At 33.0% G+C, this 21,400-nt stretch overlaps 1 protein-coding gene across 2 annotated transcripts in view; it reads left to right on the top strand.

Moving 5' to 3' along the window:
* Pde9 (phosphodiesterase 9) overlaps positions 1 to 21,400 on the top strand; it is a 157,311-nt gene that overhangs the window by 113,875 nt on the left and 22,036 nt on the right. For both annotated transcript variants that reach the window (XM_072904079.1, XM_072904080.1), the window contains 3 exons: positions 963 to 1,199; positions 17,001 to 17,125; positions 19,112 to 19,322. In XM_072904079.1, the coding sequence (XP_072760180.1) occupies positions 1,064 to 1,199; positions 17,001 to 17,125; positions 19,112 to 19,322 (472 nt within the window). In that variant the 5' untranslated portion in view covers positions 963 to 1,063. The remainder of the gene's footprint in view (positions 1 to 962; positions 1,200 to 17,000; positions 17,126 to 19,111; positions 19,323 to 21,400) is intronic.

A 21,400-nucleotide genomic window follows, 5' to 3' on the forward strand; every position in this document is an offset into this window, starting at 1 on the left:
TTCTCCCTGTAACTGAGATGGTCTATATAATTCGTGACAGAAATTATGGTAGATTTTATTGCCTCTGTATTCATGTATATTTTTTTTTTTTTTTTTTTATGATTATTTTCGTAGAAATAAAAATTTATCCAAATATTATTTTTTATTATTTTTATAGAAATAAAAATATATCCAAATATGAAAACTTTATACAATAATTGTGTATTAGACATTTCTAAATTCAGTATTATTTTTTGAAAAGAAATATACAGATATCTTATTACAATGAAAAAAAATAAACGTACACAAAATGTTTTTAAATGTAGGTTTTTATATATACAAAAATTATAACTCACACATATATAAGAAAAAATAAAAAATAAAAAATTTGTTAAATATAAAATATATGTTGAAATTTCTAAAATATTTAATTTCTCAACTGATTGATTATAATGTTGCAAGCAAATCAATATTAATTCTTGAGAATGCTAAATAAGAATGAAAGAAATAATCAATTCAAATTACATTTGATAAATTATAAATAATTTTCCAAGTCAAGTTAATACAAAATTTAGATTATTTATTAACTTATCTTTTTGTCTTAAATTATAAAATAAAATAAAATAAAACATAAAACTTTTATTTTTTTTAATGAATAAATAAAATACACTTGCGCAAAATATATAACATTTTTCCAAAATGTAAATTAAACAAGCTTAAAATATTATCGATATAACATGTCTCTCATCGATTCATTTATTTTGTCAATTTTTACATAACGAAGAGAAAGTAACACGGAAAACGTATAATCAGTGCGAAAAGAGGCGGCATATTTTTATATTTAGCCGATGTAATATTGCGAAATGTTGCGCGACGAGAATCTGGAAAATGAACTCGTCTAATGCGACAAAGACAAAAGGACATTGTTAACGTGAGTGGAAATGCCTGGATATAGTATACATAAGTCTTTTGTGATCTTACAGCCCCGCGTAGTAGCAAGGCCGGGTAGGCTCGGAAGCTGCAATAGCAAGGCCGAGCGACGAGGAGCGGCAGGCGGTTCAAGGCCGAAATTATCCGCGTGGCCATGGACCACGAGGCGAAGAACGGAACCGGCAGCAACGACAACGACGAGGAGCACATCAATATCTACTTCATCGTCGGCGACCGCAGGGAGACGGCCACTTACAAGGCGAATCAGGTCACGGACATGGAACTCAAGGGTGAGTGGACAAACCTTTGTCACATCTCGCCGGCGCGCCGGCGAGCTTTCATTGACATTTTCGTCGTATTCGGCAAATTTTTTCGTTCATTTAACACGTCCCGTCTTTTAAAAAATTTCTTACATTTGCTTATGCATATATAAATGCATATAGTGAGAAAATATATTACACTAAAAGAATCAGCATCACGGTTTATAAATTTATAATACCATGTTTTAAATATCAAGTACGTTTATTGAGGATTTCGTGTAAAATTAAATCGTGGGTTTTTATACGTATTTATATTTTGAATAAAATTAGACGATAAATTAGATATATTAAAACATATTTGAATTTCTCACATTCGTTAACATGGTCAGTAAGTCCAAAGGGGATTAAAGATTTATAGAATTCGTCGGATATTAATAATTAATTAAACACGGAAAGCGAATCGAGAACTCGATTTTTTTATCCGTTTCTAATTAAAGCTCATATGAAAATATAAGTACCTATATTGTTTCTTACTCTAAATTATAGACCTAATTTGAGAGTTTGATTATTAAAATTCGCTGTATCTATTTACTATTATACAATAAAATTCATTGCCGATTCAGGAGCATTCAATTTATCAGCTGATCCGACTGATCCGCAAAGAGAAAAGGGCATTTTCATGAAGTCAAGCCATTCATTAATCTCTCTTGACGGGGAAAGATATTTTATTCAGGTGGCTCGCATATTACCCTTCTCTACCCTTCTTTTCTGAAACTTTTCACTCGAGCTTTACGTCAAGAGTGTGGTGTATTCCTTCGCGGATGAAAAGGTCCGTCGATGGTATCGCGCGGCGAGTAACGAATATTCAAGGATTTAATCAATTATCGATCGCGATGCGAGCCGCCAGCCAATTCCGTGGTCGAAGATATTCACCGCCTTCGCCTTCGATATGAGAGAGAGAGAGAGAGAGAGAGAGAGAGAGAGAGAGACAGCCTCCCTTTCGAAGCACTACCAAAATTATGTTTGCACACACTTCACCTTCGTTGCCGTGACCTATCGACCGGACTTGGCCGTTTTCCTCTCATCGGCTCGCTCGAGTGGCTGGCCGATGGGCGTCCCTTTCGATCCCCGCTCTTCGTTCCGACGGTGAAAATAGCATGAATACGCATTTGTGCGTGAACTCGTACTCGTTGAACCGACTCCTTTAACCCTTTGACGGGTTGGTACAATTATCTCGCGAGGGAATTGACGATGACCTCTAGAGCGTGTAGAAGCAGCTAGATTGGATATTTTGCTATTGAAAGCTTTTCGCTCTCATTTCGCGTTTGTTTCTCTATATTTTCCTGTGAGTTTGATTTTTTTTTTTTTTTTTTTTTTCCATCTATATTTTCTCCTTTTCTCTTTTCCCGGTTAATTCTGCTCGTAATTTTTCGCCTCGTTTTTATCGCACTTTTCAACGTACCGTATTTTGTATTTCAGGTGCTACTAGTGCGACGTGTACGTAGTATATTTTTATAATTGTAGTTTTATTATGTCCTTTGTATCTTTTGTATCTTTTGTATATACGTTGTTGCCGTGCGCATCAAAATTTTACGTACATTTAGCGGTATAATGGATTTCTCTCGTTTAGCATTCGCGTAATTCGAAGCATTGTTTCGTTAATTTTTGTATAATATGTTTTTTTTTTTTTTATAATTTATTTACATATGTAAAAGAAAAACTTTCTTCAACAAGTTTTGCATTTTTAATAAATTATTTTTAACAACTTTCATTGATGCAATTTATTATTGTAATAACGTTGATACTTCGATATTTTCGCAGAAAATATTAACTAGTTTAATCAACTAGCTTGTTTTGCGATACTAATTTAATGAAATTTAGCTTGAATCAATTTGCGCAAAAAAAAACCTTGATAATTGTTACAAATATAGATTATAAATGTATTCGTACGTTCCCGTTGAAAATCAATCGTCAGGAATGAAATACTCCAATTTTCGAAATGTCGGTCACTAATTGTCCGCGCGTGTCTAATGCTAATATTATCTGGTAATTACCGTGGCAAAATGTGTGATTACGATCGACGAGATGTGGTATTACACGAGTTCAACGGTGTATTATTTGTACGCTAGGTCGCATTACGTAATTAAAATTCTAATACATTTACCACGTATAATCTTTTGTACGATCTTGTGTCCGTCAGTTAAGGGAAAACGGCTTTGTCAGCATTGATGTTACAACCGGCGGTAGTACACGATGGGGACAAAGTCATGCTACAACGTGGACAAGTCTCGTCAAACGGGACCTTATTGTGTAGCATGATTTCCGATCTGTCCTTCGTTCTAAACCCGAGCTCTCCGATCTGTTCAACTTTCCCTCAAGCTTGACACTCGAGAAGATTGCGCCTCGAAGTAATCTATTGTTTTTCGCATTTAATTTTATTTTGTATCTTAAGGCTGAAGAATATGTCATATTTATACAAATTCTGGTCGTCGTTTGACAGAAATGATAAATCTTCTCTGGGAAAATAATAAATCTTACTGTTAATATTAAAAGTCATGAATCAAAAAGAAACATGTTGTTATGATGACACTTCATAATTTTAAAGAGATTATAATTATTGCCAGAAATACAAGAAATTATTCGAATATTAAAAGTCACACTCCGGAAAAAGAAACGATATTCATAAGTTCAACATCATTGTTCGCGAAAAGATGTAAAACAAATATAAATGCAAAAAATATTCACATTTATTGCATCGAGTGTTCTTTGAATATTTTACTTACGTCTCTAATATGCAAGTAGTTTCTTACAATTATATCTATTTTTATAATTTAAATTGGACTCTTTTAATTATTCAATGAAATCTGACTTTCTTTGATTGTCTATTAAATTAGTTGACAATTTGAAAGTGATGGCATGTACGTGCCATTGGTATTATAACCTATATTATAATTATTATAACTTTCAATGTAGTCTGTTGGTCGTCCTCGTTCCCTTATCGCTTCCACTTAAGTAAAAAGTCTTTTAACGAGGCCGACTCCGCGAAAAATATGCCGTGAGGATGTGCCACGCAACCAATCGATATTTAAAGTCCGCGTGGGCTGGAGAATCGCCTCCTCGACTTTTCGTCGGGAACGAGAATTTCTCGAGACGTTCTGCGAAGCATTACGGGAAAATGCGCACGTTTCTCCCCTAGGAGATGAGAGAGAGAGAGAGAGAAAATGAGCTTTCTCCGATAATTATTCATCGAGCTAGGCGGATAGAGCTGCTGGAGAAAAGAGCGACGCGTGAGAAAGGAACCTATAATGAAAATGAAAAAAATAATTTTTGTTTCAATCGTACCTTTTTTTTTTTTATTCTTTGGCAGGCAAAACGCGTCGAGTTTGTTCTTTTGTGTCGAAGTCGTGCAATTTCCCGAAGAGCTGTTAAAGCGGAACTGACCGAACGGGAAAATCGAACGCCCGACGATTGGGTGCAGCTCTAAACGTCACGCTCGCGCTTTCGTCCATTTCATCATAAGCGAAATAACATGGTCCTCGCGAATGTATTTCTATTATTTTTCTGAAGAAAGGAAGAATAAGTAAAGCAAACATAAAGCGCAAACAGCAGATTCGAGATGCTCAAATAATTAGATGGAAAAGTTTCGTGATTTTTCGTTATTTTTAAGAGAAATTCCCGGTTCGAATTTTGTTTTCCATCCCAAATGATCGTATCGCGTGCGCTTTAATTAATCGATTAAATCGAAACTCGACAAAGAGATCACTTTTTATTCTTATTTATTAATCTATCGTCTTTTATTTTTCACTTTCCTCCTTTTTGTGAAAAAGAAATTAAAAAACTATTAATCTTGTTAATTGTGTAAATGTAAAACAAAAGGGGATTGATACATATAAAGGAAGCATCTACGTATAAAAGATGCTTTATATTTTGTCGGGAGCTTAATCAAAAAACGATAAATGTACATATACTTTTTCTATTTTACCGCCACAACTTTTATTACGAAAGAACCAACGATGTCTTCTTTCGTGCTTGTAATTTTTTTTTCTTCTATAATATTTCCAGCAATTATATACTGTATATTGCGCTAGAGAAATGACGTTTTATTGTAAATCGGCGGCTTTATATTAGCCTTTAGAAATGCGCGACGCTCATCTTTTCTCGTTATAACAATCTATCTACCTTACGTCATTTCTTTTGATGTTTTTGCCGGCCATTGTAAATCTACCGGTATGAGCGAGCTTTTGTTATCGTCTCATCTCATTATCCGAGACGAGAAATTAATATCGGGTACTATCATTATATTCTCTCCTTACAGCGGGGTTGTTGCCGCGATGTAAAAGTCCACGCGTTTGCAACAGCTCTCTGCAAGTTACATGAACAACCCTCGAAATTGCCGGGCGATAATTCTTGTTGTTCTCATAAATAATAATTTAATCTACTCTTATGTTTCTTATGTAACAGGAAAAATATAATTCGAGAGAATATTTTTTTTTTTTTTTTTTTTTTTTGTTTGCTTTTAACATAACATAGCAGCAGCTTTCCATTTCTAACTTTGAAGGTATTACAAGCATGCTTTTAAATCGAGGGAGGAGTGTATCGGATTTCGCTGAAAGGCTATTTTTCAATTTTCAATTCTGCTCTTTGCCTGCAAAACTCTCGGCAAAACGTGTAACGAGGCGCATTTACGCATCTACGTAATGCAATGTACGGCCTCTACTGGCATAAATATCGATTGGTGGGTCGAGGCGAGGCTCTAACGTGCCTGCGACCCCACCTGCCATCCAATCAAACCTAACCGTGTCTCGAACATCCCTTTATATTCTATTATCGGACAAGTTGCGCAATTGATATATTTAATATTCTATGCGAGATAATTTCTCTTCTATTTCTCCAAACAGTATGTATTGCAGATAGTACAAAATTAACCTGTTTGCATGAAAATAATACTGTAAATATAATCTTCGAAGAAAGTCAGATTTCATTGCATAATTAAAAGAGTCTATTAAATTATAAAAATAGATATAATTGTAAGAAACTACTTGCATGTTAGAGATGCAAATAAAATATTCAAAGAATACTCGATGCACTAAATGTAAATATTTTTTGCATTTATATTTATTTCACATCTTTTCGCAAACAATGATGTTGAACTCATGAATATAAATAATACAAGATTTTTATCGAATACAGTCTATTTCGATTGATTTAACGATACTGCTTTAGAAGGAAGGTTTACGGTAACATTAAAGTCTTACGAGTGAAACGGCTATATTACATTACACGGTTTATTCCATTTTGACGGCCATTCTCTTTGAATCGGTTTTAAATTCAATTGCTTTATCATGATGTTGCTGAGATCTTCAAAGATCCTTTTTTCCCGATGTTCTTCTTCTTAACGGAAACTGACTCCTCCTCTTTGAAAGAAGAATAGAAGAAATGTTCTGTCGCCAACGTATTCGCCTCACGTTTTATCACGGACCGGATTCGCCTTGGTACATAAATAAAATTACGCAGCTTAATTGTGACGGAAGGTGGAGTGAAAAATTATAGTAGGAATAAAAAATCACTGTATTTGAGCTACAGTAAAATATGCCTGGGAAAAATACATTTAAACGAAAGCTAGTATTTATGTATTTTATTTTCTGTTAATTTCTAGCCAATAATTTATATTCACACATTTATTAAGATTATAGGATACATTTCTGAAAATTGTCCAGGTTTTAATGATCTTTGTATGTATATATATATATATATATATATATTGCTAAAAGTATACAAAATAATCTCGAATATGTACACAATTAAATAAAGTTTTTTTACTCGCTAACGTCACTCAAAATTTTAGGCATGATAATTATTTGATTTATAAGATACACGAATAAGTTGTTTGAATATGATATTATACATCGACGCACGATTAAAGTCTTGGACAAATCCTTTTATTTTAAAGTGAGACTTTATTTCTTATCATGTTAATTCATCGGTTTTATATCGAAAATACCTAGACGTTGTCGCATTTTATTCGCGAGAATTTTCCGCCTGTCGAGTCTTGTCGTCGGAACGAAGTTCGGACGAAGTCGCGGAAATCGAGTGCCGCGGAATTATCGGTGGCGGAACCGCTTCCGGGATTCGCTTCCGGAATGCACGGGATGGAACGCAGATTCTCCGCGTGGCACGACACTCATTTGCAGAAATCGCTCCTGCAATCGGGCGCGTCCAAAACTCAATTTCTCGCCGTTGAAAGTTACGTTTATCTCTCGCGAATGAAGAAATCGCACGTGGACAGGCGGAAACGATATTGCGTCATTCTGCGTCGCATTTATTCGTTTGTCATCATAGATAATTAAAATTGATTCGATATCATCTCGGTTTAAATGTGAATAAAGAGTACGAGATTGTATTTAAAAAATTGTAGATAATTTTTATCTTTTATTACGTATGTACAACATTTCAACAACGATCATTATTTTTTAAGATATTCTATTTTTTTATATTTTATATTTTGTGATATTGTTAAAAAGATGTGTCATCACAAAATTCTGGAAGATTAAATTTATATATTAGAAAAACATATTAATATTTCAAATCTTTGAATAAATTTAGCCTTTCAGAAAATTAAAATTACACTTTTCATGAAAATATTTCATATGTTTCACTATATTTACACAAAATTTTCTTTCCAACTGTTTCACGAATTCTGTTACATTTTGTGGAATATATAATTACGTTTTTAACTTGAATAATGATAAAAGAATTTTCTGAAAAAATTCAAAGTTTCTAAAGAAACACATCGGATTAATAATCTTGTCGCGGGCTTTTGATTTTATCGAACGCAACGGTGTATCCATACGATGTCACTAACATCTCGAACGAACGCCTTCCGACGACGATAACGCGTTCCACACCTCGCCCCAATGATATTGGCCTCAACAAAATAATGAATAAATTGAGCGTGGGTCACAATAAAAATATAATCGTCCGCCGTACGTTTATGATTCATGATTCATTATCCTATTACTGCCAATCGACGGTCAGAAAATAGCTTCCCTTTCCTCTTCTCCCATGTTGTTTCACCCTTCCTTCACGTCGTTCTTATATGCTTTATTTCATTCCGTATCGTGCGAATCTGACAGCATTTCGTCGCGTGTAAACAGGTCGTAAGGTTCACGGGTTTTAGGTAGACTTATGTTCTGTAACGAGATTCGTGTGTTCTCGAGTTGTTAAATCACATAAATTCGGGTGAAATAAAAGAAATGGTTTTGATAGGTTTTTTTTATAAGAGAAAATTTTCGTTTTATGAAGAAACATGTAGTTAAAACAACGATGAAGATTTCATTAAAACAGATTTCTCGAGATTTCCGTAGTTTTTTTTTTTTTTTTTTTTTTTTTTATCGACAGTATAGGAATTTCATAAAACACATTTTTTAAAATGTTTTCAACGTGCGTAAGTAAAAGAGATAATTGCGGAGCTTTTAATTCGAAATTCGCTACTTCATTTCGATATACTCGTCGCAGAAATCGATTATACTACAAGCTTTGATAAACGGATATTTAATTCAGTTGTTAATCAAACCGCGCTTTGCCCGGCGGAAAAATATACAGATATATTTAAATTTTAAATCACACATGTGATTTCTGCGAATAAATTTTTATCGGAATTTTTAGGTGCGCGTTCTCCATGACGCATATATATATAGTAATAATATTACTGAGATATTATCTACGTCTATACTAAAAATATGTATATCTGATAATTACAACTACGTTTATTATATTAATTACAACGATGTTGAAAAATTTTTTCATGTATATTTCAGAAAAATTTAACGAAAATTTATTATTGTATAAAGAAAAACAAGATACGTTTGTTTTAATCTCTAGATTAAATTAAGCTTGAAATAAATGCAAAAATCTAATTCATATTGTTAAGAGCAATAGATTTTTTTCAGAAGAATATATATAACAAAAATGCGAATTCTTAATTTACATACCGAACTGACATTAATAATGAATTACGAGATTTACGAAAGTATTTTATAAAAGACGCATATAAATTTTTTTATTTATATATTATTCTACACGATGACATTTATCATCAAAGCGAATTGTATCTCCATGAAATGTCGTCCCTTTCTCTTCCTATATTTCATTTTATATTGTATAACTGTTATATTTTCAATTCGATATATATTTATATTTTTTAATAGAAGACTTTTCTAATTTATCGACACTTTATATCTATTAAATCTAATTGCGAAATAATTCGTGATTCGACAACGGTTAATCGTAGTCGTTACGAATTAAGTACTGAAGGGTGTTTAAAGCGCTTTATTTATAATCAATCGCATGGAACACTCCTTCAAGTTGATTGGCAGACGTTTGACAAATAATCGCGCATTTCATGAAAGCTTACTCGCGAATTTTTATAACTTGTCAACCAGCCCTCTGCAATTTCTCTCTCTCTCTCTCCTGCAACCTTTACACTACGTTTTGAACGAGTCTAATTTAAGACTCATCCGTTCAACCTTTCGACACTCGAGGTTGCCTCGCGATTTGCATTCTAAGCGGCTTGAATTTCTCCAATTCTCTCTTATAGACAAACATGATACAGAGGCTCTCTAAGAGAGTTCCAGAAATATTTATTATCGCTTAGGAAATATCGATGCTTGTCATGTATCTAAAGGATTAACCTTTATACAAGAAACGTGTATTAGACTCTTTATAAAAAGTTTAAACTAATAATTATATACTTTCTAGAATTTAATCCCAAAGTTCACGATTCTATGAAAAGCTTTCGCTCTTATAAAAATCACATGTATACACAGACTCAACATTATTTTGATGTAATGCTCCTTTCATAAGAAAATAATACGCTGTGTATTTGTATCTGTAAATTACACAGTTTGTCAAAACACGTATCTACGTTTTGAAATGCCTCATTGCTAAGATTATTATCCGCGAATCTGGTTTAGTTGCGGACGTACGCAAGAAAGAATTGCGTTTTCACCCAGTTTTACGACGCGGGCAAGTCTACGATAAGTTTCCGCAAGCGAAAGCTTCCACTTTACTTATTCACGTAATCCGAGCACGTTTGCCGGGCCCTCAGCGAGGCGGATATTTCACGGGAGAGTGAGAGAACTTATTCGGGCTATCTCTGTTTAAGCGAGGTAAAGCACTCGACGAATTCCGGAATCTCTTGATGAAGAGGGGTTGCCGTTAATCCTAGCTTTTTGTATTATGCGATTCGCGTCACGCACTTTTGAAAATGAAAATTGTTGCGTGAAAATTGTCACAGAAGCAGTAACTTTTTTATTAGCAGCAATTATTATTTTACAATATTTTACGACACGTATGAATTGTGACATTTATGATACCGTGTGGTCTCTAGTGCATTTCAACGTATATAATTATTTATATTATTTTCAATTGAATTCAATGAGTATTTGTTTAATATTTTATCAAACTGTGTATATATAACATGTATATATAGCGATGCAATGTATATTTATTTTTCTTATAAAAGTTTTTTACTCGGAGCTGTAAGAAAGATTTAACATTGAAAATTGAAGCAAATGTCTAGCGAAGAGTTTTGAGCTTTATATCAAATTTTTTTTCAAGGCTGTATTGATTTTTCTGCAATAAAGGAAACGTGGTATTTGCGAAAAAAATATGCTGTGGTAACCCGATTAAAGCGTCACAAGAGCAATGGTGACCAATAAACACTTGATACAAACGGATCAATATCTCGTTTTGTCGCGTATTTTTCCTGTGAAAAGGGAGAGTAGAGAAAAAAATACCGGTGCGTGCGATATACATATACATATGCATATATACATATATATATATATATATATATATATATATATATATTTATATGTATATTGGTTTCTTTCTTGCTCACTCTCGACTTCGCGATTCTTCTTTTTTTTCTTTCACCGTAGAGATGTGTTTATGACCAACGCTTTTCACCCTCTCCATTTTGTCAGACATTTATTGTCGAACGTCACTCGTTCCTTTCACGCTCACGGCTCTCAACATTATATGCGAGAGAACTTGTGACACTTTGCGATATATTCTTAGAATGGTAAAAAAATGAAATAAAAGAATAGCCAGAATTTTGGTTTTTTTTCAGCGAACGACATTTTTTTCCTCTCAATCAACGTTTGACTATAGTTATCCAAAATACAAAATTGGAGTCGAGTTTTGAGTGAGGTTTGAGTAATGGCCATTCATTTTACTTCCGAATCGTCAATTCTATGATCAATGATCCGACATTGTTCAGCTTCGTGCGAAACGTGAATTTTAAACAAACCCGAATTTCGAACGCGTTTGAACGTGTGAAGATTTATGTAATTAAAATCCGGTTTTGACATGAGTAGTATATCGTGCACATTAGAATAGTTTATTATTATATGCGCCCTTCTCCCTTTCTTTGATTAATATCTTGTATAATAGAGATGGAATATTAATTTGAAAATTAAGCAAAAAAGATAAACAGATCTTTACTCGAAAAGTTTGATATTTAGGCTAAATTATGGCGAAATTATATTACCGGTGAAAATTAAACGTCAATACACTATAAATCTTGGAATAATGTAGCAGCAAATTTAGAAAATATTGAATATTTTCGCAAGGAATCTATTATTGGAATTTATTAGACAAGTAATATTATTTAGATAGTTACAGACCGACTTTTTTCGTCATTTTTCATGCGTGAGAGATATCGCCTCCCTCTTTAAACGCGAAGTACATTATCATGTAAATTATTGTCGGGGGATAAAGTCACGAAAGCGGTGGCGAAAGGGGAGAAAGGGGGAAGACTGTGGCCGAGTCGGCGCCACTCTAGGTGGACGAAAATTCGACGGTTCGCTCGTAAAGCGTTTAAGTGCTATGAAAAAAGCGAGTGCGCGTGTGCAGGCGACCGTTCAGTAATCGCGTTCATTGTACTTGGGGTGTTCGAGCGTTTTTACGATGAAACGGATCACCGACCGGGAGGCCACGCGAGTTTTACGGAATAGGAGGAGGAGGGGTACGCGATTGAGTGGACGGCGAATTATTTAGGCGAATCGATTGGCATCGGTAAAATTTAATTTTCATTCAATTCCTTTGTCCCGCATTGTACGATTATGTCGATATTAAATAAAGAGAGATTAAAAAAAAACTAGAATCACTTTTTTCGCAATACGCGATATTACGTGTTATGTCAAAATAGAGGGGAACCAATTCTCTTTCCTCCTTTCTTTTTTTTTTTTTTTTTTTTTTCATACGCGAAATATAGGTATTTGTTTTTATGTTATGATATAGTGTGTGGAATAAAAAATTTGCATTGTTTATTTTTTACAGTAATTAAATTCGTTGCAAAGGTTAAACAAATTTTATCACAAAAATATATGTATCAAGCAAATATCATTATTCTTGCAGCTTAAATATATAATGAAAATTATATATTATTTAATATTGCTGTGTTTTATAACGATAATGCATAGTCGAAGAGAAATAACAATTTTATTATGCGCAAAAATCTTTTAGGAATAATTTCAATTACATAAAGATTGTTTCGAAAATGTGTATTTATGAATTTTAAAAATATTGTCTGTAATATAAAAAGTTACGGATATAAATAATTAACATTACATATTATATTAATATCTAATTTTAATTAAATTAATATTTAACATTAATTAAATTAAATATTTAGATTTGGGTTATATAAAAAAATCACACACTCCAGGCGAAAATTTAATGCGTTTACCGAGCAACATGAGAAATCGGAAACGATTGCGTTCGCGATTGTCGGTCCCGGGATGGAATTTATTTAATTAATTTTTTTTTTAATCTTTTTAATCAAAACTGCATTGGGATAGAGGAGAAGGCAAATTCCATCGACACGTGCCATACGATTAAAAAAAAAAAAGAAAGATATTTCTAGCGGACAATCGCGAGTGATATTTACAATGAATATCATTGCGTTTTCGATCCATTTAGAATGTTGCTCTCACTGTCGCCTGGACCGACAGTACAAACAATCGTTTCAGGTTCAATTAGCGTCTCGAATTCACACGTGGGCGTGGTAGACACGCGCTGCATTTGCGCTATGCGTTTCAGCATTCCATATCCGCGGCTATAATTCCACCATGAATCGAATGCGGCCCGATTGGAGGCTTGGAAAGATTATGATTATTAGCAAGATATACCGAGATATTTTCTGTATTCGCATATATTACCAATGCTGTGTCTGTGAACTATCGGGAACTCTTGTAAAAAATAATAATTTTCAATTCGTTTTAGTACTTTAGAGAGAAGAGTGTCGTGCTAAATTCGCGAAGTTGATACGTCATTTTTTATTTTTTATTTTTTTGGTATTTTGTTGGAATTTTGCCTTGAAATGATATTCAACTATAGAATTGGTATAGAACTAACGTTAATAAACATCTTGATTTTCGATATTTTCTTGTACTTTAGAGGAGGATGTACCGTGCTGGAAGGTGAAATTAGCATGTCATTTTTTATTTTTGATTTTTTTTATATTAAAAATACGGAACTTTTTTTTAAATGTTATCAGGAATTATAGAACTGTGAAAAGTGCTACTGGAACATTATTTTTTAAAAATTAATAAAACGTCGTGCCAACTTCACAGACACACCAATGCTGCAATAAAAACATAAAATTTTGTGACATATTCTTTTTTATCTGCTGATGATTCGTGAAAAAAATATTAACATGCTATCAAAGAAAATATTAAAAATGATTGTCATATTATTATTTTTTAAAAGACAAAGCAAAACATTTTAAATAAAAATAAAATTATTTATTTAAGCTATTATTTTTTTTAGATTTTAAATGGTTAATGTGAAATGTATTTGTATGTGTTAATTAAAATCATAACGATGTATATTTGAAATATTTAATTTAATTTAAAAAATATTTTAAATAGATGTTTTTTTTATTAAAGATTTTAAATTTAATTGATTGAAATAATTATTTGTTTTGTCATATATACAATAAAATATTTTAATATATATACTACTTTCATTTTATATTTATACTGTTTTGCAAATTTATAAATTCGTTTTTGTTTATATTTTCTTAAATCATGTTAGTTAATTTTGTAGATTAGCATTAAATAATTATTTTTCAAATAAATATGATTTATTGTTTCTAAATTATTTTTTTACTACACAATATTATTGTAATATAATATTTAAAATATGATATGATGGATGTAGGGAGGAGTCTGGAAGTTTCAAAAATTTCAAGTATTACTTTAAATCCGAATTTTTTATAATTATTTTGTTAATTATTATTTTTGTCTTTCAATTGCTTTCTTCTTTCAATTAGTGCATTTCAAATTTATTTTTCTGTGTTTACACACATTTTTATAGAAGAAAAGTATATATAAACTCATTTTTTCAATATTTTATATAAACGAGATTATTCAAATAATTATTTTCGATGGTTTGTGTTACTTTTGATATATCTAGCATTACTATTTTTCATTTTATTTTTATTTTTATCTTAAAATAATGAAATTTTTTAATGTTATAATGAACGCGAATATACAAAAATATCTTTATAATGAGGGTATATATAAAATTTAATTATTAAAATTAAGTCAATTACTTTATTAAATTAATAATTGAAGTAATTCAGAATATTAATTCGCTTTGCTTGGATGAAATAATGTAAATGTCGTTCGTCGTTTAATCGCGTTTATGATAATCACTCATTTGACTACGGGAATGAGCAATCTGGACGTATAACAATAGTATTTATTCAAAATTTTAGCAGCGTTAAATATTGCTTACGCCGTTTGTATTTCAGTTTCGATTACGAGTATAGAGTCGTTGTTGTTAAAAGTGGAAACGGAAAAATCGGCGATTATTGATAACGTTTACTTTTCGCCGCAGATACACTTCTCTTCTCTGCAGGCAGTAAAATTTCTGCGCATTTTCGTAAAGTTCGCGTATAAAACGGAACGAATTCGTGACAGCGTTCCGCCGAGGGTGTGCCATTTCAACCCTCCAGGTACCAGATAAATCGTGAAATACGATGATTTCTCGTGTTTCGTTACGCGAATCCCCGCGCCGCGCCGCGCCGGCGCCGCTTTTCCTTCCGCGAGGATAACACGCGCGCACGGGGCGAACGCTCGGAATATTTTTATTTCATTCCGGGCGACGCGCGAACGTCAGTCAGGGGGATGAACTGAAAAGAGTCCGACCCTGGGCTCTTTTATAAATGATCGCGCGATGTTGTTTCGCCGCACTTCCATTTTTCATGCGAGAAGGGGACGAACATTTTGCATCGAGATTGTCATTGCGGGCAGTTTTTTTTTTTTTTTTTTTTTCTTTTTTTGTTTTGTTTTTGTGTGCCTTCCTCACCTACCCCGCCGGTGCATTAAAATGGATTATTCAGGATCAATTATCGATCCACACTGTTATTTGAATACCTACTACCTCTGGCAGGTATCGACTTTTTGCGAGAAACGGCAACGTACTATATCGGTCGCAATTATCGGTCGCCCGATATCGCGCGTAATTAGCGGGATAATTAGAACCACATATACCTAACTATGTTCTATTTATCCTACGTTTTTCATCGTTGGGCAGAAAATGCGGAAATTTATTCATTAGCTTATTGCGGAAGTTGGATGTTGGCTGTTGAATTTGAAGCCGAATACTACTCGCCGTGCTTTTCAATATTTCAGAATAGCGTACGTATGTAGTCGCGCTAAAATAAGAGAGACAGGAACGGCGCAGATTGTATCATTTATTCAAGGAATTTTTGCGCAGCTTTCGGTATTATTCTTTACAGCGATGCAAACTTTGTATTCAACGTGATATGCAGGTTTATTTTGAGAGATTTGTGTGCAATGTCGTGTATATTCTCGACGAATTTAGAAGCAATTTATTTTGATAACGTTGACGGTTGAAATTAATTCCGCGATATTGCGAGAACAATTTCATATTAAATTAAACGTTTGTAACGTATTTAAAGTACTCTACGATTTTTCTCCCAATTCAGAGAAAAATATAATTGTATTAATTATATATTAAATTAAATGTTAACTGTGTGAGAAATAATACCTACGTTACATAAGTACATATATTTGTTTGCTATTTCCAACCTCGCCTCCCTATAGTTTATTAAAACGAACCGTAATCACGATCGTTGGTCTGACTATATCCGTGTTGTTTAATTGATTCGGAAACTTTCCGACGGTGGATACGCATTTGCTGCCGTCGTTCCGGCGGCGTTGCGTCGTCGATAGTAATTACCAGGGACCGTAGTAATACACGTCCTCTCCCCCGTTACAGCCCACGGTTGACAGAATGAATAAAACATGCACAATGCCCGTTATTATACTCTCGCGAGCGTTAATGCTCGATATACCGGAAAGGATACGTCGTGCTCGCGAGTTATTCGAACGGGCGAGTTTTGTCGTCGAATAGGGGAGGGGGGACGAGGTGAGTTTTACGGTCGCGTTTAGCGCTCTCATTGTCGGCAAACCCGAGTATAATCGGGAGACAGCCAGCGGGGGATAGCGGCGTTTAATAAAGATAATATCACCCTTGCACGCGCGGTTGCAAGAGCAGCGGGCTGAGGGTTAATAGCGGGGAGTAAACCGGTATCGTAAATATCGTTCATGCAGGGTGCCCCGCGGAAGGGCGCTCGAAGGATAATTCGAGAAGGGGGTGATAAGATCGTCTCGTTATATACGTGAGACGTCGTTATATTTCTCAAATTCGCTAAAAGCGGAAAGGGATATTCTCAAAATCTTCCTCGCGAATAAATCTTCTGGAAAATAGGAGAATTTATGTTTTGTGTTACAGAGCTCTTTAGAACCGCGGCAGAGGCTGGCCCTCTGGACATCGTGAAGCTTCGCAAGGGAGACAAGCTCCTCAACATTTCGACCCATCTACCGCCGAACACGCCGGATACGCCCTATGTTCTTCAGGTAAGTTACGTTTAAATTAGTCTACATAATTATATTTTTTATTTTGTGTGTTTACAATATTTGTTTAGCAGAAATGTGCATTATTTAAAATAAAAATACAAAATATAAAATGCCTATTTTATATTTTGCACATTTTCAAAAATCATTTTACGTTTCTATTTAAATGGTTTTAATGATTGATTTTCGAATGCATTTTTCTTGCAATTTTAAAAATTAATCGAGATATCAATAATAATTCTAAATATCAATTAATCGAGAGATTTGTGCAACACTGCGTTGCACTTGGTCAACTTGTAAAATAAATTCTTGATTAAGTGTTTAGTAATTTGGTCATTGTGCGTAGAGCTAACTCATAGCCACCATTCGTGCAATGTATATCATGTAGGGACGCTAGAAATGCAGATGCAATTTTATGTAAAAAAAATAAGAATGCATAAAAGATCTAATTTAATAGATAAATAGTAAAAAGTACAGGTAACAAGAATAATAAGAAAGAATTTAAATACAAATACTTAAGTATACGAATATAAAAATAAATATAAATAAAAATTTGAATATAAATTTTAAAAAATATATATTTAATAAAACCAGTTTTATTTAAAAAAATGCCTATTTTCCATTTTCTGTTTTAAATGAATATCTGAAAACCATTTTATATTTTGTATTTTTAAATGGAAATGTTCTATTTTGCATTTTTTTGCAAATGGATTCGGACATTCATTTTGTACATTTCTGTTGTTTATTAATAATATAAAATACGTTTTGAATCAAAGTACGAACGTAATGATGCAGCGGAACTTGTAAATAATTTCTGCGTATCAATGCGACGATAGTCAAATGAGTAAAGAGTTGCTAGGACATTTATTGTTTTATTTGGACGATTGAGAAAAAAAAGATGCGCGCCTCAAGGTTCTACGACGCGAAACGTTGAAATATCGTGTGTCTTATCTCGCATATTTGTCCAAGTTTATGATGTAAATAAATCGGAATTTGGTACTCGTTCATCGCAAGTGACTCGTTTTCATTGTATTTTTAATCGTTGAATTTAATTATGATAATTTTTGCGGAAATATTTTAATAGTTAACAAACAATTTGTGGTTTCAGAAAATTATATACGTAAAGAATTTCTTGTTATACTCGAACGAAGAGGTTTGCATGCATGAATTCTGACTTTTTTTTTTCGTAGCAACCAATTTTTTATTAGAGCAATTACGTCAAGAAACACGTGCTTTAAGCGAGAGTATAATATGTCTTGCCTACGGGTAGTGAGAGCGTTCAATCTGCGTAGCGTTGAATAATCGCTATAGCATTATCATAATTAACTTCGTCGCGCGTGTAATGTGAATCAATATTGTCGGTAAAATACATTACAAGTTTATATCGCGAAACTTTGGCAAAAGCTTTGATTATCTCTCTCATAAGTTGCCTCTTATCTATGTACCAACCCTTTACATATTTACGAGTATATTGATCTCTGCTTATTAAACGGAGAAAATTTTAAAACCGTTTAAAAATTACATTAGACATGTGTTTATCAAATTCTTTTGTTATTTTTGAATAAAAAGCAAAAATATTGATACATGGATGAAAATATTGGAATAACAATCCATGCAATTAATATTTATTTTCAATTTTACAAAATTAAAATTTATATCTTTTTCATGAAATTTCTACGATTAAAATTAATTTAACTTTATTCCAATGTTTTATGTTATTGTTATCTTTTTTCAATAATATATTATTAAATTTATTTTTTAATCATATATATTAGCAAAATCATAAACAAGAGAATTATCGTGCATTGTGTGTATTTATATAAATTTTGGGCGAAGAGATAAACGAATTAATTTATATTATTCGATCAAGTTACAATAATGAGATGTTATTTTAAGCGAGATATCAATTTGACCACAATAAACGCATGTTAGAATGCGCAGCATGTATTTTACGTGTTTATGGTAGCTGGTGGCGCTTCTCTTTTTAAGATCGTTGGCGCGCATCCCGCTTCCTCGGGGGTGATCGAAGCGGAAGTGCTTTGGGCTCTGGAGAGGCGCGTGGCGGCTCTAGAGCGGCAACTGCGAGAGCATCAGGAAGCTTTATACGCCACACCCTCCCTCGCTTTGCGGGAATTGAAACGACAAGTGGACAGTTTCAAGAACAAATTGGAGAACAACGATCAGTTGTTGAACTGGCTCAGTAAGTATGCTTATATATTCTTATTTAAATATATAGTATCTCTGTTAGTTCCGGATGACCTATTTTAAAGTATTACGTCAACTTTACATAAACAATTGTTTTTAATTAGTAGAGATTCAGTAACAGATTTTGCTAAGTATTTTTAATGCAGAAATGCATTGTGATTTTAATTGAAAAATAGTGTTTTCACAAAATACATTTTAAAAATTGATAAGACTAAAATATATTTACTTTCAACTTTCTCTTTATAGAATTTATCTATAATATTATAAAAATGATTGATTCTCTCTCTCTCTCTCCAAGAGTCTAAATATGGCGATCATTTGATTGATTAAGAAATGACAAAACTTCCCGATATTTTGTTTTATCAAAGTTCTATTTTATAATCGGATTCTGCGGCAGCGACCACAGCATGGAAATAAATGAAATAATTCAGCGAAACGGAAATTGAGGCTAATTTCAATTTGACATAAATGGCGAACATTAGCGAAATGAAACGCGCTCTCTGGTCGATGCCGTCATTATTTGCCAATGATTATACATATAATGGTTTTCTTTTTTCTTTCTCTCTTTCTTTCTCTCTCTCTCTCTCTCTCTCTCTTTCTCTCTCTCTCTCTCTAAATCTCTCTTCGGGTCTCATTATTGTAATACAGCAAAGTGCACGCGACTGTTAAAATTGATTTACTCTTACCGCGCTTTTTTGCGTTTAATTTGAGAGTGGACATTGATGATGCTGTACCAATACACAATATCAAAATGGAAAACTTGTGCAATTATTTCTATTCTATACGGGATATAAAGAATCTTCATTGCGCGGGATCGAAGCGAAACAAAATTGAAGACAAATATATTTGAACAACGGAATCGTCTCGGGTATTTCTTTTGCTTTTCAATTTGCTCTTCTTTCTCCCTGCCGCTCTATTTTCTTACGCTTTTAATTCATTACATACACATTTAAACCCACAGTTTTATATTGCGCTTGACATCTCGAGTATTTGTTAAAATCATAAAATTTTAATAATCTTATTTTAAAGAGATTGTATGAACTTGTGTTTTCATTAATTTTGAATATTAGGCTTTTCCAAAAAGCGCGTAATTCTTTTAAAAGCCAAACTGAACGTTTTTTTGTATATGTTGCCGGATAGTTAAATTCTCGGTATAATAATCATATATAAATATTTTAGCGAAGCTAAAATCATAAATATACGTACATTGTTATTAAATAATTTAAATCCTTCGCTTTTGACGGCATTCAAAAATATGGTGAAACTTGAAATTTTGATTGTTTCACTTTGCAATCTTATTAGTAATGGATTGAAAAAAATATCACGATTCAGTTAAATACTACGAATAATTCTAAATTCAATAGAATTAAATCTGATCGAGCTCTAATTGCAGTTATTAAATTAGTATTGAAGTATTGATTTCATTTATACTTTAAACACATTCGAAAGCTACAATTTTAATAATACGAATAATATATTAAATTAAAAAATTGAAATATAAATATAAAAATAGAAAATAATAGATGCGACGACATCAGGAAGACAAAGTGAATTAAAAGGGGTGGTATTTTTCCGATATTCTGATAAATGTCCAATTTGCAATTTGTAGTCGTATTAATCTAGAAAAAGTTCCGTTTGATAACAGTCGCGTTGCAATAAAAATTTTCTTCTGGAGATTTTTTTCCTGCTAACATTTGATGCGACTCGAGATGTAATAGGATAGGTCGGTCATCTCGGTCAAGTATAAAAGTTTTGCGAGAAAGTTTTACGAGACCGTCCGTTCGAAGCTCAGTGAGGGATATACGAGCGAATAAATAGTGGTATGCAAGGATCGCGCGGCCGCTGAATAAATATTTGCCCCTGCAGGGAATCGTTCCAGCTATTCCAGCTATTCCAGCTATTCCAGCTATCTTCAGCTTCTTATCGGGCTCATATGCAGGGTGGTTTTATTCGCACGTGGACGAGGGAAGCTTCACGATCGGCTATCACTTTAATTGATTCTTTCAAAATCATCTTGACGTATAATAAAATCCATCTCCTCACGTTCTCTTATATTAGTAAAATTTGATTTAC

Source organism: Anoplolepis gracilipes, chromosome 13 (assembly GCF_047496725.1).
Source record: "Anoplolepis gracilipes chromosome 13, ASM4749672v1, whole genome shotgun sequence".
In the NCBI taxonomy this organism is placed as follows: Eukaryota; Metazoa; Arthropoda; class Insecta; order Hymenoptera; family Formicidae; genus Anoplolepis; species Anoplolepis gracilipes.